The sequence below is a fragment of the Vanessa tameamea genome, chromosome 13, assembly GCF_037043105.1.
Source record: "Vanessa tameamea isolate UH-Manoa-2023 chromosome 13, ilVanTame1 primary haplotype, whole genome shotgun sequence".
Taxonomy (NCBI): domain Eukaryota; kingdom Metazoa; phylum Arthropoda; class Insecta; order Lepidoptera; family Nymphalidae; genus Vanessa; species Vanessa tameamea.
In genome coordinates this window covers 7914321-7938832 of record NC_087321.1, presented here as the reverse complement: position 1 = coordinate 7938832, position 24512 = coordinate 7914321, and the positions used below count along the sequence as shown (strand labels likewise).

General features: G+C 31.6%; 2 protein-coding genes across 3 annotated transcripts; one reads left to right on the top strand and one right to left on the bottom strand.

Moving 5' to 3' along the window:
- Positions 1–3964: 3964 nt before the first annotated feature.
- On the bottom strand, positions 3965–16276 carry LOC113403379 (HEAT repeat-containing protein 6). 2 transcript variants are annotated; one of them, XM_026643914.2, is made up of 16 exons: positions 15981–16276; positions 15655–15903; positions 15321–15581; positions 14222–14425; positions 13857–14141; positions 13500–13711; positions 12846–13075; positions 11835–12163; positions 11263–11470; positions 10965–11128; positions 10271–10393; positions 9896–10020; positions 8037–8124; positions 6189–6413; positions 5618–5833; positions 3965–5446 (listed from the first exon to the last, which is right to left on the bottom strand). In XM_026643914.2, the coding sequence occupies exons 1-16, from the start codon at positions 16125–16127 to the stop codon at positions 5189–5191; spliced, it is 3324 nt and encodes a 1107-aa protein (XP_026499699.2). In that variant the 5' UTR covers positions 16128–16276; the 3' UTR covers positions 3965–5188. The 2 variants fall into 2 exon arrangements, with proteins under 2 accessions (XP_026499699.2, XP_026499702.2); XM_026643917.2 differs by lacking the exon at positions 10271–10393.
- Positions 16277–17012: 736 nt separating this feature from the next.
- On the top strand, positions 17013–24380 carry LOC113403305 (uncharacterized). The gene is made up of 17 exons (XM_026643804.2): positions 17013–17272; positions 17689–17915; positions 18041–18103; positions 18254–18468; positions 18547–18826; positions 18899–19026; positions 19107–19370; positions 19503–19630; positions 20059–20107; positions 20213–20305; positions 20958–20996; positions 21327–21368; positions 21835–22008; positions 22419–22604; positions 23071–23432; positions 24216–24280; positions 24360–24380. The coding sequence occupies exons 1-17, from the start codon at positions 17014–17016 to the stop codon at positions 24378–24380; spliced, it is 2595 nt and encodes an 864-aa protein (XP_026499589.2). The 5' UTR covers position 17013.
- The last annotated feature ends 132 nt before the right edge of the window (positions 24381–24512 follow it).

The window sequence follows — 24512 nt, the reverse complement described above, 5'->3', positions numbered from 1 at the left end:
GGTTTACTGTTCTTGAATAGACAATGCAGTTATATCTACAATCATGAATTTATAAATGTCATAAGTATTGTTATGAAGAGTACTTTACACATTAAACTTATATAGTATTTAAAAGTTGCAAAAACTAAAAATTTATAAGGTGTCATTAAACTTCGAGAAGTATACAAAATTTAGGTCTCCAAGGATATACATATGTAGATACGGCCCTCTTGTAATTCATCAATGTTACTATTTCTTTATAGAACATCTTTTCCGGCTTCCGTTGTTAATGAAAACTATTTTGACAATTTACATAAGATCAAGACAATAATTGATATTTATTTAAATTATTAGAGAGTTGTCGAAGGCCATGAATCACACCATAACTTTATCTTTAATCGTTCCATATGAAATACTGATTTATAATTGTAAGTGGTTGCATCTATCTTAGTTAAAATATTTTTTCATAAAATTCACATTGGGTAGGCACCTCCGTTACTGATTTCACAAAGTTAATTAGGTTATTTTAATAAGGTTATTTTATTCACGATAAGTATGTCCGAAAAAAATCTATTCTTAAAAAATAAAAATACCTGTGCGTCTCGGTATGCCCGGCAGAAGTGATAACTTAAACTGTCCGAAATACGGCTAGCGCTGTGGGTTAGAGTAAGAGAGAAGGAACCTGCCTACCGCTGCCGTATGCGCAAGAGAAAGAGAAGCCAGACAGACTGGCGCCGTAACGCGTTACGTAACGAAGCGGGTTCCCATAAGAATTTATCACTTCAAAACCAATCCATTAAGGCTTAATCTACGATTAGCTGTATTTTATTTAAGAACTAGGTATATAGAAAACTGTTTAGTTAAACTGATATCAACCCGGACTTAGACAGATCTCAATACAGTTCATGATAATACAAGTAGTTGTGTACACTTTCTTTGAATAAACATAACAATATGATTACTTAGTAATTATGAATGTGTAATCGTGTGACACGTGTACGTTAAACATGCAATGTCTTGTCATATTAAGTTCAAGCATTAAATTACACAGTAGGTATACAAATATGTATTTACTTATAGAATTAAGAAACCGGTTTCTGCAGAAGATATGTACCTACGATTGATACCATATATATAAAGCTATATTAAAAATCCAGTCTTTTCTACAATAAACGTTTTTTTTCAATAGCCTTTAAGTAGTAATTTTAATTATTGTAGTGTTACAATACCTCAAATACCTATACCATCCATTTGTATTTAACTAATCTAAAGCCTTTGGACTGACCCATCTGTGTGGATACCACCCCATCCACTTTTGGCCCTATTTCTAGTACCTAACATCAATGTTCTATATAATATTTCGAATTTGAGTAATTACCGCGTGAGTTAGCCACTGGAATTACAAGCATATAGGACGAAACATATTATAGATCCCATGATTGGCAGTGCATTGACAATGCGAAATATGTTTTATAATTCTTGGAGTACCAGTATCTGTGGTCCTACGGCGTCGGTGAAAACTTCGCGGCGGCCACCTATATTTAGAGTTTACTTACACTAATGCCTTCCTAAATTAAATCAATAAAAAAAAACGATATAGGTAGTTAATACCTTTAAAATTATTATTTTTGTATGTCTACTTTTAAACAACCTTAGATATACTATATATAGTTATATTAGTTCTTCGAAAATATCTCGTATGAAGGTAATTGAAAACCATATATTTTTATCCGACTCCAACCTTGACCTCGATTTGGCAAAAATATTATAATCATCGTGCGTATTTGCACATCTCTCAAAGTTCGATTAGTTAAAGACCTAAATGAAACATCAGGGATATAAAAATAAAATAAAGGGTACTTATGACATAAAGATAAAATAATTTCTTAATTTTAGAATGAAACAATCAGTTGGTAGGTAACTACTCGTACCTACCTAACATATTATTGTCACGGAAAAGTATTGTATATTATCGTAGCTAATCGTCTATGCGATATACAATGAAAATCTATGGTTTGACGAAGACCTGGACAAAATGAATACCTAGTTAAATTAAAATGTATAGTGATAGAATGATAAGGAAAAAGGATAGAAAATCCCCGATACATATAAGTCAATGGATAAACGTATAAAATACTAATGGAACCGACATCGTTCAATTATAACATGATTTTATCGCAAAAAAACATTATATATACATATATCCAAAAACATTCAGTAGTTAGGTATATATCCCGGTGGTGTTGTCGTTTTTATCCCACTAGTAACCAATGAAAATAGAACGGCGTCGCACAAATTGCCGCGCGCCTTTCATATACACATACCTAAGTCCATTTGTATATTTTTCTCTAAATTTATCCTTGTTAAGGTTATTCATAGTTAATTTTACTTTATAATAATAGTAGGTAGAAGCAAAAATCAATGAAGGAAAATGATTTATTTGGATTAAATGAATCGGCACGTTTAATTGTGTACTTACGTCTACATGCTATTAAAATAAATCGTATTCATAAAGGATTCTCTTAATATCCCAGCGTTTAGAATGTTCTATAATTACTCAAATGATAATAATGTCGTCCTGACCGATTGAGGCCACGGTGTCCAATCTCAAGGGAGACCACAAGTATGTATGTACGTCAACACAGTGGCACTTTCAAAATAGGATAGGATTTGGACCCAGGACCACGCGGCGCTGCGGCGTGATATCTAGCTACCTACTACAAAAACGAGGCAATCAAATTACTCACATATTAGATTACAATACAATAACAAAAACATTGTCATAAATAAAAAATAAATTACGTAAATTTATAATTTTTAATCTTATTATTTTATGAGACTTCCTGCAAATGTTCTTGATAACAAAGTCACATATTATATAATCTCGTTTATACGCGTTTAGTCTATCATTAGGTGACTATGTTGTAACCAACACAAATACTATTTGAATTCTTTGAATTTAAAATGTTACTGTTTTTTTTTATGAAAATTATTGTCATAAGCAACGACATGTAATCAAAAACAAAACATATAGCGATACAAGTTTCAACACATTTCTATGGAAGGAAGAGGAAGACTTCCGCTGTATATAAAAAGCAGTTCTAGGTACTACTTGTATTAATACGTCCTTATTAGCCCTCACATATAACCAACATTTAATATCATTATTAAATGTATAAACAAAAACAAATATCTATTAGAAATTAATTCTCACGGCGAAGATATATACTTTCTCCGATAAGTGAAAGATATACGTAATTAAAACAAATCGTTAACTTTATATCGTCGACCTTTGTCTAATCCATTATTGATTTACGTCAATGCTCTCTCTTTCACCCCAATTAGAGCTTATCACAATGAGTTATAAGATACTTAAATATTGCTTTGGTTGACACTTGAAACCAGTTTATTCTGGTTGTAAGTAATGCGCACTCAATTTACGTACCTTTATCGTTTAAACCGAGTCTAGCGGAGATAATAATTATGTTAACAGTTTTTATCTCTATTCATAATTATTTATAGATACAGTTTACCAGCCCAACGGTCGTAGCGTCTTAGGTTCGATCTTGCTCCTTGGGCTACTGTGGTATGAACTGTTAACACACACAGCGATCGGATATAAGCTTCTAAACGGAGGGAAATAATAATACCAATTAAGCAGCTTTTGCAATAATCTTTATCGAAAAGGATTTTTCTAGAACGTCGTAATATTTATATTATTACAGGTATTATTTTGTTCTATCTCTTTAAGTATAGGTTTAAATTATTTAATTCATATTAATTAGATTTTCGAAATAATAAGTATTGATATTATTATAGTTTTGTTTTTATAAAGTTTGCTCAAGTTTCGGGGTAAATAATTATAATCATTGTGAACGTACATTGGTTATTATTGTTCGTAATTAAAATTGATCGTCGCCATAATTAGCGTCACAAACACAACATTCGTTGATATAAAATTGGGATGTAATAAAAACAACTTCAATGTGCGTACTATTTTATTAAAAAGTAAAAATAGTGCGACTTATTTAATTTTTTCACTTTGTAAAACATATTGTAAAAGTGGTTTCAATTTAACCAAAAGGAAAATCACCAACAATTGCCGAGTTGCATCAATTATGCAAAAGTGAACAAACCACAATAATTAACTTACGTCAAAACTCAAAGCCAAAGATAAGGAATAATAATAATATTTTCCTTCATTAAAAAAACAATCCTAAAAGTACCAAAACTTATTTGGTCTTTTGTTCTCTATTCGAATATCTCTAAAAATACAATGGATATTATATAAGTATGTAGGTACAATAGTAGGTAGGTAGTGCAGTTTAAAGTAGAAGTGGTTATCAAGGTAGTGAAACGTTTTAAAAACAAAATTTTATGTAATCGTATTGATTACGTACGTATGGAACAAATAAATTTACTAGGTATATTGTCAAAAAAAAGATAAATATGTGTAAAATTTTAGACTTAAACACATACAACGATGTACTAACTTTACTGAACTAACTAATCTTTGTAAAAACCAAAGTTTTAAAAATTATTATAACGTGGGTTGTTACATTTTGGCATAACTCGGTTAAATTAAAATTGAAAGCTTATTTATTTAAAACATTACACTCAGGTTGGATAACATTACGGAACTGGCTTCGAATCTTTTATATTATAACAAATAAATAATTTTACATAAAAAAAACAACAATCACACTACAGAAATAATGTTACTTGGCGTGGAGTTATAGAATATAATATCAAAATAAATACAGTTAAATGTATTAGTAATTTAAGTTATTAATTCAAAAGCTTAAAATAAAATTTCAAGCTTAAAATCGTATATTAAGTTTAACTTTAAGAGTGAAAGTTTATTGAATTCTATTTTGTTAGAAAGACTGTAAAAAGAATTTCATTTCTGAACGAACATAAAACTCATTATTCACTGTAATTATAAATTATTCATCTAATAAATAAAACGTGTCCGCGAAAACCAGTTCATTTAAATTAACTTCTGATCAAGGTAAAAATTGAGACTAAAATCTTCTTTTATAATTTTTATTAGAAGTTATTTTATTTATTCATACAAAAATCAGAATATTTAATTCTCTACTGCAACTAAAAATTCACTGAAAACAATGATTTCATTCTTTTTTGAATAAATAAATAATATTTATATAAGTTATATAAAACGTACGTATGTATATACATTAATAACGAATCACACTTCCCATATGAAAATGTCTTGTAACATTCCCAAAGACTGCATCTGGGTCTCGTTTTCCGGAGCAAAGTCCATTGTGACGTATTTAGCAGCTTGGAGTATTTTGAGACAGGAAGTATTCTCTGGAGGCAATTTGTTGTACAACTGGATATATAAACCCTTAGCACAATCGAAATGGAAGACTAGTGGGTCCAAAATATCCGTTAGATCCGAGGGTTTTAGTAGACAGCACAAGTGCGCGAGAGTTACGCACAACTGCAAAAAAAAATTATATGATATGTCACGGCTTAAGGAAACAAAATTTTGTGTGAATTCGAACAGCTCTAAAACTGGCACGATCTGTTATCCACAAATAGCCGAGTGATATTATCAAGCATGACTAACGATAAACAAAATATCTTTAAATTTACATAATAATAGCTATACCTGCTCAATAAGATTATCTTTGTGTTTGTATTCCGTAAAGTCGTCGACATTAGCCGCGTTTTCCATGGCTGCCATGACTCCCCTCCATATTGACGCGTAGTGGTCACCGTATTGTGCGCGCAATGCGGGCGCACGTAACGCAACGGCTGCGTTTATACGAACTTTGAGGTTCTTACAGTCTTTAGTTAGCGTGCACAGGCTCGGGAAGACTTTGCTCTTAAAAATGTACATTACAGTTAATATTCTATAGTTGTTAATTACAAATATTATAATTAACTAGGAAATCAAACATTAGTATTGGGTTCAGTACGAGGTTATAAGATTACTATTAGCACGAATATTCGGTATGAATTGTATTGATTTATATGTCAAATTTGATCTGTGTTTAATCGGCATTTTAGCTAAATGTTCAACCCAATACGATTATCCTTAAAAATTATAAAATACTGAAGTCAGGAGAAATATTGGATGTATTCAATGGGATTATTATTACAATTAGAATTCTTTTAAATAAATATAAAACACATTTTAGTTCACTACTATTGGTATAATACACTAAACGTAAATATACCTGCCATCCATTAAAACAAGTGAATAAATCGCCATTCTTCATAGCGTTGCCTAGCGCATAACAAGCGTTCCAGCGAACCTTCATATTGGTCACTTTGATTGCGCATTCCAAAAGCTTTTCTATTGCTTTCTCGCATAAGGACTTCAATTGCGTGTTCCGTTGTAGATTTTCATTCTTGATCAATCGTAAAAGATTGCCAAGGCCGCGCGTTGCGCTCATTTTAACCTGAAACGGTTTATGGCTATTTATTGAATACAATGGACTAAATTCGTTTCCAAATGACAATAGACTTGATTTATTACTCAAAACGGATTTTTTTTGTTATAATTTTATCAGTAAAGCGTAAAAATGGCTAAATATTTATTGCAAAAAAATTGAATTAAATTCACAATTATTAAAATGTTAAATACGTCAGCGTTTTTGGAATTGCTCAACGTGTTTTTGTTTACGTTTTCTCCTTATAAAAAACTAAAGAGATGAATGTTAATTGGTTACAGAATATTTGGGTTAAAATAAAAATGTCGCTGCCCTTGCAGCGAGTACTTTTAAGACAATATTATATTATGGACATTCAAAATAACATACAGCAGTAAAGGCTATCGAAAAATATAAATGACTGAATATCAACATGTCATTTAGTCAATGGCTAAACTATCATATGATAACAAAATGGCGGTTTATGAAATCTTCCTACTGCTAAGTTTATGAGTCGATTTATGATCCCTTGAAACCTTTAAATTTTACTACTGTTAACAGACTAACGTTATAAATGAGAAAGCAACTCCTTCCACTTGTTTGTTACGTCATCACAAGTAAACAACTGAACAGATGGTAATAACAATGACATTGGACCTGAGTAAGAACATAGGGCTATAATTTACCGAAGTTCTATCAAATACCTTACATACTTACACCTTAATATTATATCACTTTAAGATGATATTTATGTGTGTACGACTTAAAATAATCAACACTACAGACTATTATTATTAAATAAAGCAAAGTAAAAATGCTATTAAAAAAAAATAACTTGGTGGTGGGTAACAAAGTTAGGATTTCAATAACATTACACACAACGTTGTTTTGGTGTTAGGGTTAAATTATTTATTACTTAAGCAATAAAATTTTGATTTCGTACAAAATATACATTTAAATATTATACAACGACATCTTTAAAAAGTATATTTTGGATGGTAGCGACTTTATACATAGCTTTGAGTCTAATGTTGAATTGTAATTTAATTCATGAATTTCTTTAACCTTGATGTCATCTTGACCGAATTCGGTTACAGTAGTTAATTTCGAGGTAAACCAGCCACCTACGCAGAACATTTTATAGTGCACAAGTATGTGCGCAAACGCAGGTGCACTCTCTATGCCCTCACTCTCGCAAACCGATGGGACGGCAAATCCGACCGGAAAGAGTTAAGGTGCAGAACCGACGGATTTATGTGCTTTCCGGGGCACGGGAGTGTACTTACTTCCAACCTCCAGACACCGGGTTGTTACTACATTTTTTAAAATAGAAAAACTCAATAACTTTTTCTCGGCCCGATCTGGGATTGGAACCCAGGATATCGGGATCTGCGGCCTGATATCTAACCACCAGACGAGCGAGGCAGCCAGTTCTTTTAACTTTACTGATTTACAGAACAAAAATTTCTAAAAAGCATTCTGCGGTACATGTTAAGTTGTTACCTCTGCAAACAATCATTGGCATTATAAGAAATTACGTTTCCTTTTTTGACAGTGCTAATATAATGCCAAGCATGTTATTATAGTTACAAAAATGTGAAACATGTAACAGTATTATATAACTATTAATACGTTGTTTATGTATTGACCCACCTTATCGTTGTCGTTGGCGCATTGAACGCTAACCTCGAGTAGACGCAGTAATAGGTCATCGTCAATGTCTTCTATCTCCGGTTCGTCCCTAAATCGAAGAAACTGAGTTAGAAAAGAATAATAAGGAAAAAGTTTATATATGACATATCTTAATAAGACACAAAATATGTATATTACAATTTACATTTCATTTCATTATTTTATCGTGCGGTATTAACCGGTTCTCATATTTACCGAATCGTTATTTTACATCAGTAAGTGATTGTTTTTGAGTTATGTACGAGCCGCTGAAGTCGTTCATGCACGACACATTCATGCGATTACGAAAGTTTACGTAACGTTTATAGGGACACTTTTGAATTTCGTCTCATAGACAATTCTACGATCCGTAAGCAAAACGAACCGTTAAATTACAAAGAACAGGGTAATTTAGTATGTCTTGATTAAATTAAGTATAACAGTCTTAGAGGGAACTACAGATAACTGCTCCAACGTTATATGACGTCATTAATAATCGCAAATGAAAGAACCGAAGTCCATAAGAAATTTGATCTATTTATTATTGTACATTATCAATTAATTGAAGTGCATGACGCATTGAAACACACCCACGTAAGACTGCAGCGAATTAATCGAAGTGGGTAAAGTCTATAAATTTCCTAACCTTGAAATCTTCAATAGACGTAGAAGTCTCGTTTAGAATGTTCTAGTTAAAAGCGAAGAAAAATCAAACGTAAACATATAATTAGCGTTTCTGAGTCTTACTAAATTAAACCTTATCTCGATTTAATCAAAAACAAATAATATAATTGTGTCGCAAGTTCTAATAGTAGTTCAAGGCTGGACCAGAAAAGGCTAGTCCACTTATTACAGATTAGAATTTTTTTAAAATATATTCTTAAATCATATCCTTTAGTATAACTTCTTTTACTCTATTATCTTAAAAACGACGAAATATTTTCAGTTACAAACAAATGGATTTCTTTCTTAAAAAAATGTTTTGAGAATAAAATTCTATCAATACTTCTTTTGATTTCCAGATTCAAAAATTAAGGGGGAATAATACTCATCGTCATACTTTTTTAATCTCTGTTCCACTGACTGTATTTCTATACAATTATCAGACAATCTCGGCCAAACCGTCGGCTTTGGCTTCGGCCAAAATTAGCCGCAGTTTTGGCCGAAGCCGAAAGTTTCTGGTAAGCATCGAAACTAGATGAACTGTTACGATTGCACGAGAACGCTATGAAAGCGCGAAACTCACTGAATTGCCAGTTAGTAAATCATAACAAAACAAGTTCGTATGCGATTTTTTATATTATCTAATCAATATAATTAATCGGCTTTAATTAAGATAGTATTTGAGCGAAACTTGTTATGATTGTTAAATGACTTTTGATTAAATAAATAATATTATTATTGTTGGAAGTAGTTAAACAACGCCTAATGGCTTAAATACTTTTTTTGTCATCTCTTAACTTTTCCTGGTGTTTGTCAATATGTTATGTCACTTGCACTTGTTTTTAATAAACCGTTTTTAATGGTTACATTTTAAATCGTATTATTTCTACAATTATTAAGTGTTGTGAGTTTAAACAAATTGTAAGGTGATTTTAATCATGTCGTTAAGCTTTTGACATTTTTATACAGCAACCATTTCTTCAAATCACACCTTCGTTGGACACTACACACTATCAAAATACATGAAAATGATTTTGCAGATGTGTATATTATTTCAACTTCTAGCGGACGGTGAGATGCAAATTCCCTTAAGGAGCCACAAGGCTACAAATACACGGCTACAACAGATGCGGCAGCATAGGGGAATAGCAATAAAATATAAACAAAAAAAATCTTACATATTTAAAACGAGAGCGTCACTGAGATTACCGAGTGCCCAAGCGGCTTTGGTTCGTACAACCGCCGTCGGTTCTGCTAAAGCTCTTAGAATATTTTCACCGCAGTCGGTCACGAAGCAAATATCCTGTGTAAAGAAAGTTTCAGTAAACAAAGGAAAATATAGATGTCTCATTAAATTCGCCAGTTATATGCTATAAATTGATATACAAATTCTATGTATAAGTAATTTTGGGTTTATATAATGTATGTCTCCACAAATATTAAGGTTTCACGTAGTATTATTTAAAAGAATCACTTTTCTACTAAATTTAAAATGTAATTATTCGGTGACTCGACCGATGATGGTCGTCACGTGAAGCAGCGGTGCCGCGTACCTCTCGGAGCGAGCGGTAGACGACGGCCATGGCGAGCGCGCGCACGGCGGCCGCCCGCAGCGCGCCGCACTCCGCGCCGCACGAGCCCACCAGCAGCGCGCAGCACAGCAGGCGCGTGCGCGTCTGCGCCGCCCGAGGGCACACGGAAACGGTTAGACACCTGGCCGATCTGGCTATAGGTAAATCCAGGTTGCGAGGAAAACTAAAGTCAAGTATGTTTAAGAAATGCCATATTTTCGAAAAATATTGACATGCCAAAATTTAACATTTTTACAGATAATGAATAAATTAAGAAGAATTATTAAACTGAAACCTGAAATCACAGTACCTAATTTATTTATTTCTCGGTAGGCATTAAACACCGCTGGGTGTTTGATTGTTAAATTTGGGGACTTTATATATTACGAAAATGGGGTTTCCATTATTACCTTTTTGAGTTTTCATTGATTACGACTAACAACAACCAATTTTTAGATTGCATTCTTAATATAACGAGAAGGTACATCAGTGACTTATACATCGATTAGTTTGCGGGGATTTTATGGATGGATTCGAGAATACATTAAAGCCTAATGAATCTGAATTATTCCAATAAAAACTGTTGTATATTATGAAGACGATGTATATAGAACATGAGCGAAACCCGAACGGGGTGCTAATTGAAAAATACGAAAAATAATCCTTCTTCTAATACCGGTAATTCCTTGAACGACTTCTCCCCAATATTCGCGATACAGTCGCACACGACTGCTTTAGCGGGAACGTTTTCATGATTTTGTAACACCATTGACAATGGAGTTATAAGTTTCTCCCACATGTACAGACACTGGTTTAGAGGAAGTGATTGATTCTGTTGATCTGGAATAAAAGTAATCATATTCTATAGCAAATTTGTATTAATTACTTTCAAGTTGGATATTTCGTGTATTTGACTGTATAATACATATATATAATTAATAATGTGATTATAATGACAACGTGATAAAATATACCTAATCTCTGAATAGCGTCTCCAATAACACTGATAAGTCTCGCCGTCTGTAAAACGACGTCTTGGTGCTCATGTTGCAGCATTTCACTCAGAATGTCCGCGAGTAGTGTTACATGTGAGTTGAGAAGATCCTGTAGATGATGGAATGCAATCGCTGATAGGACTTGAAGAGATTCTAAGATTATCGGTATCGCTGACGGTTTGCATCTCTGTAATAAATGTTAAAACATTAAATCGAAAAATTGCAAGAAGAACCCCTTCGAATATTCCTTCGAAATCAATTTATTTGGGAAAATGAAAAAAAAAAATTATCTAAGAGTCTCTAAATTAATAGAATAACCAAATAATATCCACATATTATTTTGAAAGCCTTTTATAATTTTGTGTCATTACGAATATAAGATCTGTACCTTGTTGACTATTGAAAAAAATGCTATTAAAAAAAAACTTAACGTTGAAGCTATTAATAAATATAATACCACAAAACTACAATAATTAAAATGTTAGGACATATTATTAGTTTCAGTGCTTATTAATTTATTTGTTTTATTTATTAAACATTTAATAACTTACCGTAACTTCATTATCCTTAAATATCCATCCCATATTTTTAAAACAAATATCTAAAATCCAACTTTTAAAATGCACTTCGGTATTAAGTTTCTCATCCTTTTCATCGTGTTCAGTAGATCCGACCGCAGTAAACATTTCATCATCAGAATAGCCTTCTTCAAAATCATCACATTCGTCATTTAGAGGAACGTTCTCTTTATCTCCTTTATTATTCTCGCCCTTATCGATCGCTGTATCTTTCTCCAATGCCTTCAAAACTTCGTCCACTTTAGGATCGATGGATATGACGCACCCTATAGTTATTAACGCACCAACTTGTAAAGTGACATCTGGAAAATATTAAAATAAATGCACTTAAAATATTTAAATGACTTCATCAAATTCATTTTGGAATTGAAAAGGTTTTCTTTTTTATAAAATAGTTAGGTGGAAATGTGGTGGTGGTGAACCGAGATGGCCTAGTGGTTAGAAAGCGTGCATCTTAACCGATGATTTCGGGTTCAGAACCAGGCAAACACCACTGAATTTCATGTGCTTCATTTGTGTTTATAATTCATCTCGTGCTCGGCGGTGAAGGAAAACATCGTGAGGAAACCTGCATGTTTCTAACTTCAACGAAATTCTGCCACATGTGTATTCCACCAACCCGCATTGGAGCAGCGTGGTGGAACGGATTGATTTTTTTTATTGTTTACTAAGATTAGTGGACATTATAAATAAAAATTGTATAAAGATATTTATTCAATAAGTTCCTGCAAAAATCTTCAAATAAAAATTGTATAAAGATATTTATTCAATAAGTTCCTGCAAAAACCTTCAAATAAAAATTGTATAAAGATATTTATTCAATAAGTTTCTGCAAAAACCTTCAAAATACATAGAGAGAAAGCATTGTACAACATCAAATTTGAACAGAACTAAATGCATTAGCACTAACTATTCATTGTGACCATACCATATCAGCAATTATTATTACAGTATCCAAAGCTAAATTTTGTAAAATTAACTTACCCCTATGTATCAAGAACTTGCGCGTCGATCTGACCAACTCAACAATCAATCCTTCTTGCATTTTGTGATATGGTGTCGATTGCACCAAAGCTGCACAGCATTTTAATGCTACTATAATTACTGAGTGACTCCTTTCACACTCCAGTATACCAACTAAGATCTTATGCATACATGTGACAATGTAGCCTACTGATACCGAAAATGGTGTGAACGAAGCATTCGTTTTCTTGCTGTAAAAAGTCGTGTAACATAATTAATTTTTGTTTAATACATCAACAAAAACTTGGTAGGTTCTCGGTTTTATACACATCTTATACTTTTATAATAAATTTACAGACTACATTCCAATAACAAAAGGGGTATTTATAAAAATGTACATACTATCTAGATAGTATAAAATAAAGTCGCTTCCCGTCGTCTGTACGCTTATAATAATATATAAACAAAATGATTCAAGAGAGAAGTTCACAAATATGATACATGCATATTTATAGTATAGAAAATTCTCGGCGAATTTCAATTTTCATAAATGGAAAAATCGTACCGGTGGGAAGTCAGGACTGAAAGCTATTACTGTACAATATTGTATGGATGATAAAACGTAGCATACATTCAATAAATGTGTTATAATAAATATAGATATAATATTCTTACCAAGTTTCAGCTTGAGACAGGTACATCTTTGAACCAGCAAGTAAAGTTAAAATTACACTGAGGGCACTTGCTCTACTACTAGCTATAGGGTCTGTCACTGCACAATATGCAAGGGTCTTTTTAGATTTTTCTTCTCCCAACCAATTATTAGCATCAGGTGAATCTGGCAAAAGGGCCCACCAATAACCAAATATATCTTTTTTTTCTTTGATCTGAAACATAACTAAAAATAATATACAAACTTGTATCCATAGTTTCCAAAATAAAATCAGAGTCATATATAATTTTGACTACCTATTTTAACCTAAATTGACACAGATAATGTCACATATACTTGTATAATATATTTTTTATTACCTTAAAAACAACAAGGAATAAATTTGCTGCACTCTGCCTTACTCTGGATCTTAATGCAATAAGTTTAGCTTCTCTTCCATTTTCAACATCAGACATATCCGAATCACTTGTCAAAGCCCAGCAATTTCTTGTCTTCTGAGTCTCTAAAAAGTTCTGGCTAGCAGGTTTATAAGCAGAATTATTCTCAAAATTGCCAACATCTCTCATTAAACTCCGATCGGACACTGGAATTTCTTTTTTTAAGCTTTCTATTGCATTATTCCTTTGTTTTCTTATTTTTTGTTTCTGTTAATAAAATATTACAATTTATATAAATTTTATTTCTATTTTAAACTTGGATGTTATATATTAAACTAAATACAAACCTTTCCCCCTTTAGCATTAGGCTTGACTGGAACAGCTGCAATACTTTGCTGAGCAGGCATAATCTTTTCGGGTCTTTTATCCTGACTTATGATTCCATAGAGAATAAAATGTCTGCATAATCCCATTATTTCTGGCATTGGAAAGTCAACTTTTTGATCATTGAAATATATATTAGACAGAATTCTCAAAGCCGATATAATTACCTGTAATGAATATTTGTACAATACATTTATTGAAAAGGACTAGTCTTTCTAGATGTGTGTTGTCTTTGGCAGTAAAACGTAAAATATGAATGTATCATATTAAATATGTATAAATTATATATTATACTAGCGACCCACCTCAGCTTTGCACTGATGCAATACTGATACTAAATATACTAAAGAATGACATTATATACAAAGTTCATAGCTTTTTGTCATTAGACAATACAAACTGTTTTGTCCCTGCATTTTAAATCTGTAACATCTTCGAAAATATTCATATAAATTACATAATGTAGAGGATCATATTGATCTATATAAAATGCACAATGTGTTTAAGGTATTTTATTGGATAAGGATTAATGCTGTATTGCTTCGAAAATAAGCCATTATTTCTTGTAAAAATTAAAGGATAAAATATGGTTATCCCTAAGAGATAGATAGACTTTTTAGCTTGTACAAAACTGTAGGAGATTATTTTGATCTATCCTTGTAGGGTTCAACCAGCGTTTGCAATGTAAGTGCAAAAAAATGTGTTTATTTACAATATCACATTAGAAACCACTAAAGTGATCAGTGTTTCTCTACTATATTGTGCATGTATAGTACATACATACCTTCTCTTCACTCTATCTATTAAAAAAAACCCCATCAAAATCTGTTGTATAATTTTAAAGATCTAAGCATACACAGGGACAGACAGTTTTTTTTATACTATGTAGTGAAAAACTTTATATATAATTTCCTGCATTCAAGTATTTTTTCATAAAAAGGGGTACAAAGTTTTTACTTCAAATATATAAACAAGAAACATTTATTGATAAATGAATCAATTGAACATAATTTTTATATTTTAAAATAAATATGATATTTTATATTTTGAAAAAATAATTACCTTACAGTAAATAGATTCATCATGAGATTTAATAAAGCCTTTCATTAAAAAATTAATTATTAATTGAGTGATATCTTCTTTCAGCTCCAAACTTATATCAGCTTGTTCAGATTTCTTGTTATCATCTATTTTTAATAAATTTATAATACATTTCAATACTATTAAATATATTTGCATAGCATTCTGATGACTTTGACTGCACTTGTCACTGTTCATCTTTTTAATAAGAAGACCATCCTTTCCTATCAAATCTATGATGAACTAAAACATTAACTTGGAGTTATTAGATATTCTTTATAGAATTCAAAAATATTAAAAATATTAAAAGAAATACCTTCTGTCCACATTGTGGATTCACATGTAATATGCATTGCAAATTATGCAGTATATCAGGTAAAATAATATCCGAACATTTCTTTATACAATCAACGTGCCATGCAATGACATTTCCTAAATATTCACCAGTAAATTGTAAATTTTGTTTTGTCACTATATTGTTTATTAGATGTGATGTTTTTGCTGCTAAAAACTCATCGACTGGTTTAATATTTACATATAATGATGTCACGAGAGCAGCAGCATCCTGAAAGCAGTTACAATAACACTATCAAGTAAGGAAACCTTGTTATGTACCTTTTATAAAAAAAAAGTAACTCTTACCTGCTTTCCTACAAATAACTCAGCCTTGTAAGGTTTAGCATTTAGTTCATCTATCAAGGAATTTATTTTTTCTTTATTGTAATTCTTAACATAAAGATGACTACACAGCTCGCCAGAGAGTATAAGAAATTGTTGAGATAAGCTCATGTTGTATTTAAATACTAAGCTGGTCAAACAATTATTTTTACCGTGTTCTTTAAGTTACACCACATGTTACTTATAATTATAACTCATTTAAGCGATATTTTATACAAAATTTATCATGTTTTCAACTTAAACTTATAACACTTTTCACACAATTGCAATTGGCATAATGTCATTGTCAAATTGAAGTTTGTCAAATTTTTAAATTGACAAAATTACTTTATTTCCATATTTCGCTATTCTCAATTATTAAAAATAACCATATTTTAGAAACGTGAATTTAAATATATATATTTAAATTAATATATAGTATATGTATATATGTAAATATTTGACTTTAATTTTTTATATTTGTTATATGACAGGATTTTTGTATAAAAACTAAGTATATTATATTCAATGAAGGCCCTTGCGAGCACTTTTCAGTCAACCGTCATTTAATAAGATTAATTTAAATTTAAAAATTTATATTTATAAGAATCGGCAAGAAACTCAGTAGTTACCTTTTAAAGACAAACTCAAAATGCTATTAGATATTACCTAATTTTTTTTTTAAAATATGTTCACATATAACTCTTATGGTTTTTACGGTACGTTTGTGATATCAATACTTTGTTCGAGATTCTGATAAAATAAATAATTAATAAATAGTTCTTTGAGTAAAAACGAAAATGTTTTGTATATAGTCTCTTTGTTAGCAACCAAAGAGAATAGGATCACTAAAAAAGGTTTTAGCATTATCATGTTTTATTAGCAACCATAAAAAAACAGTTAGTCAAAAACTTACACCAAATATTCAATAACCAGTGTACCATAATTTAATTATAGTACTTGTGGTACTTATTTTTCTTTTACATTTACATTTTTTGTAGTGAATTTTATAGATAAAATGATAAGCAACACAAAAGTGAAAATAAATCATCCATGGGAAAGAACTATAAAACATGTTTATAATGACTTTAAACATGGACATAACACCGTAAATAATCCTAATTATCCTGAGAAAAAAGTATGTGCTCAAGTTAAAGATAGAGTCAAGATTTCGATTATCGGAAATAGAGTCGTAAAGGAGTTCATAAGCTGCGTACATTTAGTAAAAACAATGCATAAATACCGCCCAAAAACATTCGACACTCCTTCAATTAGAGGTAGGTATTTAATTTTAATTTCATTAGTATGCAAGTATTACTTTAAACCAATATATTACAGGTCTGTTAGCTAACTACACTAACTTCACGCAATTAAATTAACAGAAATATCGTAACTTACAGATCGTTTGATAACGCAATCATAAAATAATTTTATTATAAAAAAATATACAAATGTTAATATCTATTGAGAAAGCTACTTACTAGCAAGTGTTTAGTTGTTTTAAATTCCTAATGTTTAATTTTAATTTAAAAATAAATAACTACTATCTACACCAGAAAGCACACAGGCAAAACTATATTTTGAATCTTTTAACAGATAAATAATATTTGTTATCTTAATTTTAAATCTTACAATAAGAAATACCTATAATAACAAAAAAAAAATTTAAAGGTATATTTTTTACTATGCTCAGAAGTAACAACAGCAGAGTGGCCAAAAGTTTGGAATGATTTGAAATTACAATACGGTGGTCTCGCATATTGTTTAGAAAATCAAGTCGCTGTTATTCTCAATGATAAATTTCTTGGCGGTGAAAAAGAACTCAAGGAAATCATACAGTCAAGATATCATTATCACTTTCATTTAGACTATTATAAAGAAGGAATAAACAATTTTGCCAATTTCATAAGAACTTCTGGGGTAAGAGCATCTACACCAGCTTTTTAAATTGATAAGTGAAGTTTTCACTTTTCTACCAAATATTTATGAAACGAACCAAAATACTAGAATACGAATTCTTATATGTCATTTTATATTCGTTGCAGAGACCATGTGCCTACATGCATATTTTAATAGACTGTGAATATGCAGGTACTTTGATTTTCATGGTGAGTTAACGAACTAATTTAAGGATGACACAAAATTAAAAAAAAATCACGACTTACTACATAACTATATGTATCATACGATATTAATAGGTATAGTCAATATGAAATGAAATAAATGTTCGGTTCAAAACATTTAACATTATTATCTAGCTCTACGCAGACATAGTTCCGTATACATCAGAAAATTTTCTTCGCCTGTGCCGAGACAAAAAAGGTGGGTATTCGGGAACTCCTGTACATAGAATTGTTAAAGATGGTTGGATTCAATGCGGTGGATTTGGTCTAAAAAATACTGATTTGGATTGCGAAAATTTTATCGTCCCACACGATAGGCGCGGCGTCCTCTGTATGGCAAACGATGGAAGGTAGAGTAACTGCAATGATAAAAATATAAAATGATAACACTAGTTATAATACTAAAATACCATGATATTTTTTTGTAGACATACAGATTGTTCCACTCAATTCTTCGTTTTATTGCAACCGGCACCATGGATGGCTCATAAATATGTTGCGTTTGGACAATTAATTGACGGAGAATCAACTTTAAAAGTAATTGAATCCGTACCAACATTTTACGAGTCTCCAAAATGTGATATAATAATACAGAAAGCTGATATATTAAACTTGGAATGTCAAGACATAAAAATAAATAAAAATACCAATGAATATTTACAAAAGCACATTGAAGATCTAGTTGCCTTAGGAGATTTACTTTATGAGGTATAAACCGTTATAAGTGAGATTCTTTGGTAATCGAATGCTATATTTTATAACATATTATTATTTGTTGAGGATCTTATGAAAAGAGTACTTCTCGAGATAGAATTAAAACGTATCGTCTTAGAAGAAATGGAAAATGTAGAAGCCGAAGAAATTAATACTGTAGAACACGGTACAAGGAATATTCGCGCAACGGAAAGGTATAATATCAATTACGTATAAATAATTCAATCATACCAAAATATTCTTACAATCTTTTGTCTCTTAATTTTTTTTAAAGGTTTATACGTAAAAAAGAAGATTTAGAGCAATTACAGAAAAGCCAAATATACAATAGTAGAGCGTCATCTGCTATAAGCGAAGCACGTGTTAATAACGACTTTGATGTTGAAGTTTACGATTACGAACCAGAGGAAATGTCTTACAAGCATGTGTCGTTGGCGGAAACTGTTAGTTTGATTGTCAAACCAGTGAAACCATACTACTTACCTTTGACTGATGTGCCTTATCCTGGAGAAGTCGACTCTACATATGACTTGAAAAAGTAAGAACCTATAAAATACGAGTGCATAGTCATGGATAGCTATGGTTATAGTCTAATAGATTATGTATCAAAACAATATGATGGTAATATACATAGTAGTTATATTATTAAATATTTTTGTTTCATTTTTAGGTTTTTAAGGGGTGACTACTGCCTCGAAAGTGATTTGCAAAACAATCCGGCGAAAAAAAATATTAGAAATAAGATATCGTTTGTATCCGAAGTTTATAAATTCGACAACGATTCCGAAATATTATCAGGTATATAATTAACCTTATCAATGGAAGAGACCAAATTTCTCTCGTTGGGACATTAACAGGCATTTGCTTACTTATATAATTACTAGTTGTCACCTCCGTGGAGTCGGTGGAGTTTTGTCTGACAATGCAAGAAAAATTAAGCAACCTTTAAACGTCAATACGCTACCTACTTTAGGAACTAAGATGTTATGTCCCTTATGCCGGACATAAGCAACTGTAGTTACATTCGCTCGCTCACCCTTCAAGCTGGAACACAACGATACTAAGTACAGCTGTTTGGCGGTAGAATATAATATTATGAGTGTTAACGCCCCAGACGGGCTTGAACAAAAACAAATCACAAGAAATACTTATATCGAAAGAGTATGAATTTATTTAAACTCTAGAAATGATAACAAAAATTAACACATATTGTATTCATTTTTTAGTTGAATCAATCTCCTCGGAAGATGAGCAAGATATAAGAAGATATTTAAAGTGTGTATTAGTAGTAATTTATTTACAAATTCATTGTATTGTCTATGTTTTGTTGAATGATCAATTGGTATCTTTATTTTACATGTTCCTTTTATTTGTATTTAGGCTCAATGTCGATCGGGTAAGTTTCGGTGGTGGCGTAATAAGAAGTATTGCGAGGGGCATTGGTAAATACAACATCTTTGAAGACACGAGAAAGTAAGATTTATTTTCTTAATTTTAAGTTGTAATCTTTTCGATTTTAATTTTCAACAGTTCTCTATATTATGCGGAATTCAAACATTTAATGTAAATAATAATATGTCATATGTATTACCCGACTTATAATATCATAGTCAAACTTTATACCGCCAAACTTCATCTATCATAGTCAAACTTTATACTTAGCGTTGTTGTATTTCGATTTGAGTAAGCCAGTGTAAATTCAAGCACATAGGATATAATATCTTAGCTCCCAAGGCAGTGCGTAGGCAGCTAGGAGGGCAAGACCCCGGTGCATAGAAAAAGAATCGGGTCTCACCCCCTCTTTAACTTATATTGCCCTTCAAAATTATGGATAGGAATAAGAATAAGTGTTGATCTTATCATTAGTAAGCTAAATCCATACATCATCTCTATTCAAAGCTTAGGTTAGAGGGCCCCCTGAGCTACGGGGCCCTGCTTCACTGCACCACCTGGCCCTACGATAGCTACGCCACTGTCCCAAAGTCGGAGGTGCATTACCGATGTAGAGAATGTTAATATTTCTCACAGCGCCAATGTCTATGGGCGGTGACCACTTACTTTCGGGTGACCCCTTTGTCCGTCCACATAGCTATATTATCTAATTACAATAATTCTTCTTCTTCAGATCCGAATTGATTACCGATGAAGAGCTGAGACGTTTTAGGTTGGTTCCAGTTTGTTAAACTAGTATATTATTTTATTTTACGTTTTTTCATCATTCATATATTCAGCCGTGGCCGCCGAAAACAGCTACTTGTAGTATTTTTATCACTATTTTATATTGTTCTTATTTAACAACTTCAAAATCAAATAATAATGATTATAATTATGTACTTTAATAATTATTAATTAATTCCTAACACTTTTTAAATTTTTAATTATTAGGTATATAATTAAATTATATAAATATTTAAAAAAATAAATTAATATGAAAAAGATTTTATGTTACTTATAGAGAAAAGACTAAAACATATTCTATTTTTTCTATTTATAGGCTAGCGTCTATAGATCGCCGTTCGAGGGAAAGTCATGATAAGTAAGAATTTACATTGTTATACGTATATCCGTCCTAGCCGAGATTCGCGACTGCTACCGAATCGAGATCTCTACAGAGATGGAGATTTTTAAGAACAAAATTGTGTGCTCGGAGACAGGTGCAAGGGAAATAGCCCTCACTCACATTGTCTCATGGGACGGCAATTTGACACAATCAGAGAATGATCAGAGAATGATCAGGCACAAGTCAGGAGTGAAACATAACTGAATTCCTAATTCTGATCTGCTACTGAAAACTTTTTAATATACTATTTTTAAATAAAATTATTATAAATAGCTTTTTTTTGTATATTTCAATGGATACATACATCTATTGGTTGTTAAAGACATCTACCGAGCAAAAAATAAAAAGATTTCGCGAAACCTGGATTAAAACAGTACATACTTACGATACTTGAATTTTTTTTTATCACTATATATTTTTATTTTTGTTTATATTCTATCAGAAAGGTATCAATAAGCTTACCAACGAACAATGCTTACAAAGAACCGACCAGGATTAAAAGACGCCAGACAGGTTTTGTGAGACCTGAAGATTTAGAAAGAATCTATTTAATACATAAACCCAGTTCACACGATGGAGTCGATTCTGAGGATGAAGGGTCGATGACAGGATCTCGGTAAAGGCTTAAAATGTACCAGAAAGTAATAATTACTTTTTTTTAATGGAATATTCGTGTATCGTCACGGTAGGTTCCACCTCCTCATCATATATTCTACCTACTGCCAAACAGTAATACTTAGTATTGTTGTGTTTTAGTAAGTAAGCAAGTGAAAGGCACAAGGGACTAACATCATAGCTCCGGAGGTTGGAAGCGCTTCGGTAATATGAGCAATGATTAATATTTCTTAAACTACCAATATCTAAGGGTAGCGGTCACCGCATATATGACTTTTGACAATCCGAATACGACATAAAATATATCTCTGACAATCTTACTATTTTGTACAGGCAGAAAAATGTATCATATTTTTCTACATTACTAATATATTTATAACGTATTATTAAAGTAAATATATTTAATTACAGAAAAGTCCGAATCGTTGAATCCGCTATTGGCACCCAAAATAAGTTCACTCGAAAGCAAGCTGGTGCTGCAAGATTGTCTGATCTCACGGAGTCTGACATAGATGTTCGAAGAAAATCAGCTCTCACGCGCTTGTATGACAACTTGACATTTGACAACGAAGTTGGACCAACACTAAAAGAATACAAGTAAGCTATGCTTACCTTACAAATAAATGTACCCACTTGTAGAATTGTTTTGTGTCATCATTTTAAGTACTTCTATGGTTTTATACCATTCCAATGAATTCGTCCTATTTTAAAATATATAGTAGTTAATTTTTTTTTTAATTTTTGTAACCTTCGTCTCCGTGCAGTATAAAATAAAACTCAATTGCAAATAAAATAATAAAAAAAACGTATGAATGAAAATGAATGACATGTTAAAATAAACGCGTTCAATACGGTTCATCTATATCATCTATCAATAATAATTATAATAAGCTTCATAGTATATCAGGCTACAGTTACCTTTTTTACTTATATTACGACAAAAATGATGAATACCAACAAGTTGATTGGGTTTATTTTTGTTTTAATTTAGAAAGTTACTCATACCAAGATTCTTTACCTTTTTCGAGACAAATCACATTTTTAAGACGGAAATAAATTTTAGACCCACAGATAGAGGATCATTTAAGAAGTTTATCCTCATACAGTCCCCTATGACTCGTATGAAGAATGGCGATTCAACGAAAATTAATTACTTACGGACATCTATAACCATAGACGATAGTTCTTTTGAGCAAGTCCTTAACATCCAACACGATCGTAGGACCGCCCGGAAGATTTCGTCTGATTATGTCAAAACCATAGACCAAATAGAACATCGAGGCGAAAGTTCTATTCGAAGTGTTGAATTCGCTAAAACGCGCCCATCCTTGACAGTTTCTCAATATCAGCAGAAAAATATTAAACATCTACCAGGAATACAAAACGCTGCATTAAAGAAGAAAAAATCGTCCATACGAAATTCAGGTATTAACGTCCTCAGTGCCTTACTAGTGACGTACCTAATCTTAAATTAGAATATACAGAAAATACGATACAATTTATTGCTCAGCGTTTAAAATTTTTACAATGGTATAAGTATGCATATCCTGAAAACCTGGGTTCAAATTCCAGGTCAATAAATTATTATTCAGCTTTTCCGTCATTAAATTCCGAGTAGCATTTGGGAGTTTAAAGTTTAGCAGTGCTTAGTCTGAAAAAGTACGGGCATTGGTCCTGTGTCTGATTACCGTCTTATTTTATTATGAGAGTGTGGCATGAGAAAATAAAACTATGTCAGCCACTGTGTCACACACTTTAGCAATAAATATTCTTCTAAGCCAGTGGCGGCGTTAGGCGTCAGTAACGTCGGCGACCATCGATAACCTCGTGCCTAAAAGTGATACCGCGAAAGTAACTCTGTCTATCTTTCTGTTGCTTTTTCACGGTCAACCCACACATAGGCTACTTATTAATGGCTATCACCTGACGACCAACCCCTAATAGTCAAGCGAAGCGGCGGGCGGCAAACTGTCTTAAAACTCGCAGACTCACTTGGCTAGTCTCGTTGAGAATGGTTGCCGTAGCTTAAATCCTTCAGGAGGATGCAATAGGATAGATATAATATGGAGCTTACTATTAAGTACAGACGACCCAAGTGAGAAATCAAAGATTTTAATCCTTTCTCAATACTTTAGATTCAAAACATATTTCTAATTTCTATAGAACTGTATATTTTTGTATATTTGTTTTTTTTATTTTATTATTTAGGTTCTAGGAATTCGTTACATGGCTTGCGCTTGCCGGGTGATACTCCATTATATTCCATGATAGAAGTAAGAGTTTATAAACTCTATAAAGTAAAATATTTTTTGACTGTATTGATAACTTAAACTTAACTTTTTGATTTTTCAGATGGATGATTATCAAAAATAATTCATGTCTTGTTTATTTTTTTTATATTTAGAATTCATTTTCGTAATTTTACCTTGAAAAAATGGAAAATTTTTGGAACATTTTAATAAATTAATATAAAATTTCAACTTTTGTTTGATTGATAATCAATTA

What these genes read in the sequence shown, in the direction of transcription:
- LOC113403379 (XM_026643914.2), bottom strand. Translation starts at nt 16,127, where the DNA reads ATGAGCTTATCTCAACAATTTCTTATACTCTCTGGCGAGCTGTGTAGT. An exon ending in TATTCCTTGTTGTTTTTAAG is followed by an intron (nt 13,712 to 13,856) that starts GTAATAAAAAAT and finishes GTTATGTTTCAG; the next exon opens with ATCAAAGAAAAAAAAGATAT. An exon ending in TCTACCGCTCGCTCCGAGAG is followed by an intron (nt 10,021 to 10,270) that starts GTACGCGGCACC and finishes TTCTTTACACAG; the next exon opens with GATATTTGCTTCGTGACCGA.
- LOC113403305 (XM_026643804.2), top strand. Translation starts at nt 17,014, where the DNA reads ATGATAAGCAACACAAAAGTGAAAATAAATCATCCATGGGAAAGAACT. An exon ending in ATTTCATAAGAACTTCTGGG is followed by an intron (nt 17,916 to 18,040) that starts GTAAGAGCATCT and finishes TATTCGTTGCAG; the next exon opens with AGACCATGTGCCTACATGCA. An exon ending in AATATTCGCGCAACGGAAAG is followed by an intron (nt 19,027 to 19,106) that starts GTATAATATCAA and finishes TTTTTTTTAAAG; the next exon opens with GTTTATACGTAAAAAAGAAG.